Source organism: Orcinus orca, chromosome 5 (genome assembly GCF_937001465.1).
Source record: "Orcinus orca chromosome 5, mOrcOrc1.1, whole genome shotgun sequence".
Lineage (NCBI taxonomy): Eukaryota > Metazoa > Chordata > Mammalia > Artiodactyla > Delphinidae > Orcinus > Orcinus orca.
Window position 1 is genome coordinate 136,099,310 of NC_064563.1, and position 11,768 is coordinate 136,111,077.

General features: G+C 41.5%; 1 protein-coding gene across 3 annotated transcripts in view; it reads right to left on the reverse strand.

The window, feature by feature from the left end:
* Positions 1-11,763, reverse strand: part of LOC117199274 (uncharacterized) — a 71,936-nt gene extending 60,173 nt beyond the window's left edge. For 2 of the 3 annotated variants that reach the window (XM_049710496.1, XM_033418186.2), the window contains exons 1-2: positions 11,498-11,763; positions 9,453-9,545 (exon numbers count right to left, since the gene is read on the reverse strand). In XM_049710496.1, coding sequence (XP_049566453.1) covers positions 9,453-9,545; positions 11,498-11,763 — 359 coding nt within the window. Of the gene's footprint in view, positions 1-69; positions 364-9,452; positions 9,546-11,497 lie in introns of those variants that run through there. The other variant, XM_049710497.1, reaches the window with a different exon arrangement.
* Between the last annotated feature and the right edge of the window lie 5 nt (positions 11,764-11,768).

The following is an 11,768-nucleotide window of genomic DNA, read 5'->3' on the forward strand; positions in this document are numbered from 1 at the left end:
GGGATATGTTTTGAAAATATTAAACCACTGTGTTTTGTTTCCCTCTTAAATCACATTCCCTGGCAGTCTTCCATCTCCAAGTTTTTTTGTTTGTTTGTTTGTTTGTTTTTGCGGTACGCGGGCCTCTCACTGTTGCGGCCTCTCCCGTTGTGGAGCACAGGTTCCAGACGCGCAGGCTCAGTGGCCATGGCTCACAGGCTTAGTTGCTCCATGGCATGTGGGATCTTCCCGGACCGGGGCACGAACCCGTGTCCCCTGCATCTGCAGGCGGACTCTCAACCACTGGGCCACCAGGGAAGCCCTTCCGTCTTCAACTTTGAGCCACCAACCTCTTTGTCCCAGGGAAGGAGAGCTTGTTTACTCCTAGAACAAGGAAGTAATTGCTTTGAGTTCCAAAGATGATTTTCTTGAGGCCGTAGCATGGGGTGAACAGGCATCCTGGTCTGCCTTAGGCAGTCCGGACTACTCTTGTGGTCCTGGCATTATTATTATTATTAACCCATTTAAGCATCAAAGGTATCCCTGTCTGGACAATAAATTATAGTCATCCCCACCTTAGAAGATAATAGTGTGAAAATCTTTTGTTGAGAAGAAAGGATTTTCTAAGTCCCTTTAGCATCCATTAACAAACCAAGTATCAAGTTTTGCGAAAAGACAATAGGATTTTACTTGAGATCAGGGGTAGCAAGAAATCAGGGTAGAAGGTAGATCAGTGGTTCTTAAAGTGTGGTTAGCACCAGCAGCAGTAGCATCTCCTGGGAACGTGTTAGAAATGCACATTCTCAGGCCCCAACTCAGACCTGCTGAATTAGAAATTCTGGGGATGGGGTTGAGTCATCTGTGCTTTAATAAGCCCTCCAAGGGGTTCTGATGCAGCGGAAGTTTGAGATCCTCAGAGGTGGAGAAAGTAAAACACTCTTCCTTCAACATTACGGGAAGGGAGGGAAAAGGAGGGAGCTGTAGAGCAAGCAAGTGGCGTGTGCCACTTGGGTCCTCACTTCCTCTCTCCCTGTGAGTGCTGAGGGCTGAGGTAGAAACACCCAGATGAAATGGAAGATCCTGACAACTTTAGGAATGCCAGTGGCATTCATACAACGGTGGGTGGACGAGGAACAAAGTTTTAAGAGAGGGTCCATGTGGATACATTTCAACATGGTGCCAGGGCAGGGCAGTGGGGTGTAGAGGGAGCTGTCAGGATAGAAAAGTTGGAGCAGTAAAATGTGGCCTGTGCCTAGCACCTGACGTTCCTGTGGGCCCCCTTGCTGGGATACGAAAAGGCCGAGTTGACTGGGGACCAGCAGAAGACTGGGGGCAATGCAAAAGAAGTGGAGATTTGGTGACAAGATGGCAGTGGTCGGAACCACAGATGATAGTGGTAGGACGAGTCACGCCATAGCTGTCACCGGTCCAGAAGCAGAATGGACCAGCTGCTGTGCAGCAGAAACCAACAGGGATCCTGATGACAACACATGGATAGGCAGTGCCCTCCTCTATTGCTGCCTGACTTCTGCCAACTAGATGCCCAGAGTCCATCCTGGGGTGCAACAGCAGGAAAGGGAGGAAACTCGGCATTTACACATGAGAGAGAAAACTGTCCACTTCCACTACCTGAGGAGGGCCGTCTGGAGAAGAACAGAGGGGCCTGGTAAAATCAACAACCTCCTGTGGAAAGTGTCTAGCATTCATGATAAAATAATTGAGCAATTTTCTTGTAGACTCTGATGAGATTAAGAGCTCCTGTGGGCTGCTAGACTTACTGGCGTGTCTTGTTATGAATCACCCGAATTGTTGACCATCAGGCTGGTGTGAACAGAGAGCGTTTCACCTGACAGGCCTGTCTTGAAGCTAATGTTAACAAAATTATCTAGTAACCTTTACTTCTACCAAAAGTTTCCACCAAAAGGAAATATCTGAACTGGTTTTATTGGATGCCTTGTTCTCCTGCAGCAAGTTTAAAATAAAATTTTATGTGTGCTGATAATGAATTCATATCTGAGAAAGTTGTTTTCACATCTGAAGGAGATTGATTTAACCTAAAGCAGTGGGTTTCAAAGTGTGGTCCCTGGGCCAGCAGCATCAGCATTAGTATTACCTGAGAACTCATTAAAATTCAAATTCTCCAGCTACACCTCAGGTCTAATGAATCAGAAACATGGGGAAGAAGCAGACCTCTGGCTATGGCCAAGTGAAATGGTTAGCAAATCCTCTCCCCAGATAGCAACCGTAAAGCTAAAAAAAATTGACAAGAACAACATTTAAGTGCCCTGGAAATTGACCAAAGACATACGACAATCTGAGAAGTGTTTATGTCTGAAAACTGCTGAACTTCGGATAAGAATAGTGGATATCCGAGGCATGCTTGCCAGTACTGCTTCCATCTCCTCCAGCCCAGTTGGGTGTGGAGGTTCTGCCAGGGCTGGCCAGGCCGTGAGGACTGGCAGTTATGGTGCTGTGATTAAAGGGGTCTCAATTGATCGGGTGTAGTGGGTGATGCTTACATCCAGAGGCATTGTTAATGGAAGTGATGACAGCCTTGCCTTTCAAGACATATTACAGAAAGTCCTTCAGACTGAAAGGAAGTGACATGAGATTGCAATTTGAACACATGGGAAGAAATGAAAAGCACTGGAAATGGTAAATATGTGGGTTAATATAAAAGACTCTATAAATATATTTTCCTTATTTCTTCTCCTGATTTCTTTAAAAGACATAAGATTGTGTAAAGCAATAATCATAACACTTTATTGTTGGGTTTATACTACATATAAATGTAATACATATAACTGTAATAATATAAAGGTGAGAGGAGAGAATGGAGGTATACTGGAGCCAAGTTTCTATATTTTACCAGAATTAAATTAGTATTAATCACAACTGGATTTTGGTAAGTTAAGATGTTGCAATCTATAGAGCAACCACTAATAAAATAAATTTTTAAATAGTAAGAAAATTAACAGAGGAATTTAAATGATATTCTAAAAAAATTTTTTAACACAAAAGAAGGCAGTAAAAGAGGAACAGAGAAACAAAGAAGATAAGAGACGTATAGGAAACAAACAGCAAAACGGCAAAAGTAAATCCAAACATATTATTAATTACATTAAATTTGAATGGTCTACAATCCAATCAAAGAGCAGGGATATTCATATTGGACAAAAAGGGTAAGAGTCAACTATGTACTGTCTGCAAGAGAACACCTTAGATTCAGAGACATAAATAGGTTGAAAGTAAAAAGATGGAAAAAGATATGCCATGAAAACAGTAACCATAAGAGAGTTGGAGTAGCTATACGGATATCAGCTAAAATAGATGTTAAGACAAAGAAATATTACTAAAGACAGAGATGTTCCAAAATGATAAAAGAGTCACTATATCAGGAAGGTATAACAATTATAAATATATATGCATCTACTACCAGAACCTCAAAAACATGAAAGAAAATGGAGAAAATTAAATGGAAATGTAGACACAAATAATAAATGTGGAGAGGGTGTGGAGAAAAGGGAACCCTCCTACACTGTTGGTGGGAATGTAAATTGATACAGCCACTATGGAGAACTGGCATGGAAGTTCCTTAAAAACCTAAAAGTAGAGTTACCATATGGTCCAGCAATCCCAATCCTGGGCATATATCCAGAGAAAACTCTAATCCGAAAAAGATACATGCATCCCAATGTACATAGCAGTACTATTTACAATAGCCAAGACATGGAAGCAACCTAAATGCCCACTGACAGATGAATGGTAAAGAAGATGTGGTACGTATATATACATAATGGAATACTACTCAGCCATAATAAATTGAAATAATGCCACTTGCAGCAACATGGATGGACCTAGATATTATCATACTAAGTGAAGTCAGACAGAGAAAGACAAATATCATATGAATCACTTATATGTGGAATCTAAAAAATGATACAAATGAACTTATTTATAAAACAGAAACAGATTCACAGTCATAACAAACTTATGGTTTTGCCACAGGGGAAAGGGCCAGGGTTGGGGGGGGCAGGGATAAGTTAGGACTTTGGAATTAGCACATACAAACTACTATATATAAAACAGGTAAACAACGAGGTCCTACTGTACAGCACGGAGAACTGTATTTAATATCTTGTAATAAACTATAATGGAAAAGAATCTGAATCACTTTGCTGTACACCAGAAACACAACATTGTAAGTCAACTATACTTCAGTCATTAAAAAAAGGAAATGTAGATGACATAATAATAGTAGTTGGAGATTTCAATATCCCACTCTCAATTAGTTATAGAAAAAGCAGACAGAAAATCAGCAAAGGTACGGAGGACTTAAAAAACACTATCAACCTACGCAACCTAATGATATATGTAGACTATTTCACCAAACAACTGCATAATCACATTCATTTCAAGAGCAGGTGGAACATTCTCCAGAATAGATCAAGCGCTAGGCCATAAAACGAATCTCACTATATTTAAAAGGAGTGAAATCATACAGAGTCTATTCTTTTAACTCACCGTGGAATTAAATTAGAAATCAACAACATGGGACTTCCCTGGCGGTCCAGTGGTTAAGACTCTGCCCTTCCAGTGCTTGCACTGCAGGGGGTGTGGGTTAGATCCCTGGTCAGGGAACTAAGATCCCACATGCCGTGTGGCATGGCCAAGAAAACCCAAAACAACAACAACAAAAAACACAACGGAAGGAAATTTGGGGAATCCTAATATTTGGAAGTTAAGCACTATACTTTAATGCATGAGTGAAAAAAGAAATCATGAGAGCAATTAGAGAATATATCAAATTATATTAAAATGAAAATGTGACGCATCATGTTATGGGTGTAGCTAATGCAATGCTTAGAGGGAAATTTATAGTTTTAAATACCCACACTAGAAAAGAAGAAAGATTTCAAATCAATAAACAATGCTTCCACCTTAAGAAACTAGACAAAAGAAAAGCAAAATAAACCCAAGGCAAGCAGAAGGAAAGACATAATAAAGATTAGGTTGGAAATCAGTGAAATAGAAAACAGAAGAACAATAAAGAAAATCAGTGAAACCAAAAGTTGGTTCTTTGAGGGGAATTCCCTGGAGGTCCAATGGTTAGGACTCCACCAGAGTTTGATCCCTGGTTGGGGAACTAAGATCCCACAAGCCGTACGGTGTGGCCAAAATACAAAAACAGAAACAAAAGTTGGTTCTTTGAAAAACGTTAACAGAACTGACGACTGTTTAGTTAAGATTGAGCAAGAAAATAAGAGCAACAAAGAAATAGGCAAAATCAGTAATGACGGCAGGGACACTACTACCACCCCTATAGAAATTTAAAATGTATAAGAAAATATTATGACCAACTCTATATCAACGAATTACACAATTTAGATGAAGTGGACAAATTCTTTAGAAGACATACATTACCAAAACTGAATCAAGAAGAAATAGAAAATCTAAAATGAATTCTAATAAGAAACTGAATTAGTGATGAACAATCTTCTCACAAAGAAAAGCCTGAGTATGGATGGCTTCTCAATTCATTCAATGACACCAGTATTATCCTGATATCAAATAAAGAATCACAAGAAAATAACATTACAGATATTAACAAATCAAATTCACAACACATACAAAGGATTATATACTCCGTTCACATGGGATTTATTACAGGAATGCACGGTTGATTAAACACCTGAAACTCTATCAATGTAGTACACTAGATAAACAGAACAAAGGACAAAAACCACATGATCATCTTAATAGATGCAGAAACATCATTTGACAAAAGCTAACATCCTTCATGTAAACAAACTAGGCATAGATGGGAATTTCCTCAACCTGGATAAAGGGCATCTATGAAAAACCTACAGCAAATATCACACTTAATGGTAAGAGACTGAATGCTTCCCCTAACTATTGAGAACAACCCAAATATCTCAACTCTCACCACTTCTGGTCAACATTGCACTGGAAGTTCCAGCCAGTGTGATAAGGCCAAAAATGGGAATAGACTGGCATAGACATTTCATCAAAGAAGATATATAAATAGCTAATAAGCACATGAAAAGATGCTCAACATCATTAGTCGTTAGGGAAATGCAAAATAAAAGTACAATAAAATACCACTACATACTCACTGGAATGGATATAATAAAAAAAGATAAACAATAGCAAGTGTTGGCAAGGATGTGGAGAAAGTGGAACCTTTGTCTTGCTGATGGGAATATAAAATAATATAACCACTGAAATATTGTTTGGCAGGTTTTAAAAAAATTGGACAAAAGTTAAAAAGCAAACTAAAGAGAAATGAAACTGTATGTCCACACAGATGTGTATACCAATGTTCTTGGCAGCATTATTCATAATATTCAAAACCTGGAAATCATCTTGCATTAGTCTGCTAGAGCTTCTGTAACAAAGTGGCTTACATAACAGAAATTGAATTGTCTCAGTTCTGGAGACTAGAAGTCTGAGATCAAGGTGTCAGCAAGGTTGGTTCCTTCTGAGGCTGTGAGAGAGAATTTGTCCCATGCCTCTCCCCCAGCTTCTTGGGGTTTGCTGGCAATGTTTGGCTTTCCTTGGCTTCTAGAACCATCACCCTGATCTCTGCCTTCATCTTCACATGGTGTTCTCCTTGTCTGCCTATCTGTGTCCAAATTTCCTTTTTATAAGGATACTAATCATATTGCATAAGGGGTCTACCCTACTCCAGTATGATTTCATATTAACTAATTTCATTTCCAAAATCCTATTTCCAAACAAGGTCACATTTCGAGGTGGTTAGGACTTCAACATATGAATTTTGGAGGGGACACAATTCAACAACACAAATGTCCACCAACCTGTGACTGGAAAAACGATTTATGGTATATTCGGCAATGGAGTACTCTTTTAGACGTAAAGAGCAAACTACCAAAATATGCTACAACATAGATTAAGCTCTAAAACATTACGCTAAGAAGCCAGGTGCAAAATCATACACTACATACTGTATGATTCCATTTATAAGAAATGTCCAGATAAAGCAAATTTATAGAGAAAAACGTAGATCAGTGGTTGACTAGGGCTCGGAGTGAGAGAATGGCTTAAGCAAAAACCAGATGACGAAATCTCCTATGCTGATGGAAATGTTCTAAAACTGCATTTTGGTAATGGTTGCCAATTACATAAATGTACTAAAAATATCGCTTAAGTGTATACTTACAATGGGTGAATTTTTTATAGCATATAAACTATATATTAATAAAGTGCTTTTTTTTTTTTAAAGAAAAAACTTCTGGGGTTGGGTACCAGCAATCTGAGTTTTAACAAGCCTTCCAGCTGATTCTAAGGTATATTAACGTTTGAGGATCACTGCTCTAAAGAGACTGTTTAAACCAGACGAACCCGAGAAAATGTCATTGATGCTTAAGTCTCACCAGTTGCCTACCCAGAGTGGTAGGGAATCGTGAAGACAATTATATCCCCTAAAGCGAACGAGTAACTACATTTTCCTTACAAATCTGAATAGCACGTGTGTTGAGTTTGATATAGAGCCTACACTTAGGGGTGACCCTGAGGTTCACATCTGTGTCCAAAAGGACACTTCCAGCTCAGCACTTCGAGGTTTCTCAGGCACCCAGATGCACCCTGACCTCACCCATGAACACAATCAAGCTGCTTCCTGCTAAAACTCCTTTTGTGGCTTCTTATCTCGTCAGTTAGAAATTGTTTCGACCTCATGTAACAGAAACCTGGTTATGCTTGTTTAATCAAATATAAGTTTATTTTCTTCATGGGATGGAAAGTGCCAAGGTAAGCAGCCTATTTCCAGTGAAAACCATTGTTGGTATCTTACGTATCTTACAGCAATGTAATGTGCATTTACTGTTTAAATATATGCAGTTTGAAGATGTGAATATAATTGGGCCCAAGCACACTGTTTTCAAAAATCTCCCAGGTGGTTCTGAGGTGCAGCCACTGTGGACAAGCACTGTACCCAACCCAGGTGCCTCTGATTCACAGTTGAGCTCTAGAGAGAATTACCCAAGATGATACAGTGGGCCAGAGTGGGCCTGAGCCCAGGCTGCAACTGCTAAACAGAGACCGTATGACAGGTTATAGCCAAGATTATTAAATATACAGCTAACTCTCAATTATAGTTTGCAAATTTCTAATCCCAGGCTGTTCACTCCTGTTTACTAACAATATAAATTAATTTTTATAATTTTCCCTCTCCAACTTTCAAAAATGCCTCAGAGGGCTTCCCTGGTGGTGCAGTGGTTGAGAGTCCGCCTGCCGATGCAGGGGACACGGGTTCGTGCCCAGGTCCGGGAAGATCCCACATGCCGCGGAGCGGCTGGGCCCGTGAGCCATGGCCGCTGAGCCTGCGCGTCTGGAGCCTGTGCTCCGCAACGGGAGAGGCCACAGCAGTGAGAAGCCCGCGTACCGCAAAAAACAAAAAACAAAACAAAAAATGCCTCAGATACTTTGTGATTCTGGGATATAATCTTCTCACAGTGTTTACTGGTAATAGCTTCCAGTTTTTGGAATTTACTAGCATTAAATATATGCAGGTAGGACTAGCTAATACTGCCTTTAACTGTTTTTAATTTGCTTCCTAGTTATTTTGTTTTTATTTTTTGGCTGCACCGTGCAGCATGTGGGATCTTAGTTCCCTTACCAGGGATTGAACCTGCACCCCCTGCATTGGAAGCGTGGAATCTTAACCACTGGACCACCAGGGAAGTCCCCGCTTCCTAGTTATTAGTGCATTTATTTCTTAGCATTTAAAAAAGCCTCTCTTGGGACTTCCCTGGTGGCGAAGTGGTTAAGAATCCGCCTGCCAATGCAGGGGACATGGGTTCGATCCCTGGTCTGGGAAGATCCCACATGCTGCAGAGCACCTAAGCCTGTGCGCCACAACTACTGAGCTTGCGCTCTAGAGCCCATGCGCCACAACTACTGAGCCCGCGTGCTGCTACTGAAGCCCGTGCGCCTAGAGTCTGTGCTCCACAACAAGAGAAGCCACCACAATGAGAAGCCCACGCACCGCGACAACGAGTAGCCCTCGCTCACTGCAACTAGAGAAAGCCCGGCGCGCAGCAACGAAGACCCAACGCAGCCAAAAATACAAATAATAAATAAATAAATATTTTAAAAAGCTTCTCTCTTTGTACTTTGCTTCTTTTGTATTTTCCCTAGTTCTGACATTTTCCTACAATTCATATAAGAACATATTTTTCATCAACAAAGGTCTTGGTGATAATCCCTTTGTGATGTGTGATGTGAAGGAAATTAAAAAACTACTTATTTCCTGAGCATGAGGAAGGTGTAAAGGGGGGAATCACCTTGGGATTACAGAAGAAAAAAATGATTTGGGGAGAGAGATGAGATAAAGGAGAAAGGGGAAGAGTGAGTCCTAAGAAAGGAAGGAGAGGAAGAGAAAAGGATGGAAACGCCAGACCGAATTTCTGGTCTACCTTCTTGCTTACCTCTTAACCACAGAGGTCCCCAAACACTGATTTTCATCCCCAGGAATGCCAGAATGACACACGGTAAACTGCTTATTCATCCGCACAGGCTGCCTTAGAAGCAAACAAATACTGTTCAAGATCACATATTTATATTCCTTAACCTTGTTCTAGAAGGAGGGGTAAAATTCTGGGTGGAAGCATTTTCTTGGCAAAACACCCCCCAGGGGAAATATGGCCTGAGAGGAACAGAACAGGGTCCTCTAAAGTGTGGGACCCCCTTGCCCAGGTGTGAGGGTGGTCATAGGAATAAACCCCAGGGGTCCTCTAATCCTGCATGACACAAGCCCTGGCACTGACCCAGGCTTTGTCTACATATCTCAAAAGAGGAGGGACTCAGGGTCCCAGGGCCACTCTGTACATGGGCTGCTTTGTTGGCCAGCGAACTGAAATCTGATTCCAACTTCCTGGAATTTTGAAGCCAAAGAGAAACTCTGGCCTTGGGCAAAGACCCTGTGGCTGGAATTTGCACATTTATGCAATTGCCTAGCACAAGTGAGCTATCTGGGAAATACTAGTAAGTACAACAAGCAAAATTACAAATATGTATACTTTCAAGAGGATGATAAAAAAATGTGGATTGTGTATCTCTGACAGAAGATGCCTTTGAGTCCAAGGGTATTTATTTATTCAATAAATAAGTTATGGACAGCCAAGATGTGGTTGAATCAGCTTCTGCCTTGTTTCACTCTGGCCTTGAACTACGTGTCAGTGTTTCATCATCCTTACAACTAAATCCTCCCTACGGAGCATTAGAGGGAAATGCAGATTGCATTGGAGTTCATGGGGAGATGGGAAGGATTTCAATCCCACAAAACAAAAACAGAAATCCCCAGTAGCCAAAGCTCTTCTCCCTTAGGTGTGTCCCTATTGGGTCCCCTTGACTCCAAGTTTCTTTTCGGGATGCTTTCTCTATCTCCTCTTTTGAGTCAAGTAGGTCCAGCTCTTGCCCTCAACTTGCATACTTCACTGGGCATGAACAACACCTGCAAGTCAGAGTTTCTCAAAGTGCCAGCATCAGTGCTACCTGGGCACAAGGTAGGAATGTAAATTCCAGGTTCCCACCCCAGACTCGCTGAGTCAGAAACATAGCAACCTGCAGTTTAATGAGTTTTCTGGGTAAGTCTAAGGCATACTTCCAGGTTAAATTAACCTCACCTCTGAAAACAGTTCACTCATCTTTGTTATTCAGGCAGCCCCGAAGGGAGGAAAGATGAAAATCCTTCTCTTGATGCTCCCCTCCCCAGCCCCCTGGTTTATCAAACTGTTCTGCCAACAAAAGTATGTGTGTGTGTTGGCGGGGAGAGGGGAATTCTCATTCTAAGCCAAACTGTGGCAGACAAATGCACATGTATCGTAAAAAAATTTTTTGAGAGAACATTAGTAAAAGTTTAATTTGCACTCCCCAAAGGTACCCACCCATAGTCTCTTTGTACATCTTTCTAGATTTCCGAGCGCACAAGTAAATATGTGTATACTTTTAAATAAAAACCCACAGAAGTAGTTTGTACTGTTTGCTCATTTCATGTTTTTGAAGTCTTGTCCTTGAAGGATAAGAAATACTCTGAGGTACGGAGGTATCATAAATTATTCACCCCTTCTACCCTTTTCCTTGACATTTGGGGCAGCAGAGTCAGACAAAACGCAGAGGTATGGAGAAATCAATCAGTTGACATTCTTTGGTATTTTCACGTTTGCGGCCTTGCCAAACAGGAAATATTCGAAAAGAATACACAATTCTCATAACCAAGTAACTCTATACGTTTAGGACTACGAAAATTGCGGGGAAGAAAAGGTGAGACCAGGGGCTGAGATGCGTGGACTTTACATACCCTCCGAAACCCAAAACACAAGACAATTAAAAAGTAAAAGCTATCAAAAGCACCCAGCTTGACAGTCCCAACTTTTAAAAAAACAAATGCGACAATATTATGACCAAAGTCAGTTATAACTAACTACATTTCCAGACAAAGGGACTTCAGATCTTCAAGGCGTGCCGCGTATACCTCATTTTCCTTACTTTGTGTACTGCAATCCACGGACTACACCCTTTGGAGGAGAAGGGCTGCTGTTTTTCGCCGTTCCAGGTTTCTGGGCGTTTTACGGGCGCCGGGCGGAGGGAGCCGGCAGCGCGAAAGGCAAGGCGCCCCAAGCAGCCCTTTGGCCCCGCCCCCGGTGATTCCCGGCCACTCGCGTCCCGTGGGGAGCGGGCTGAGAACGCGGGCGGCGATTGGTTCCGGGCCAGGGTGGGCGGGGTGCGGCGGCCCGGCATATAAA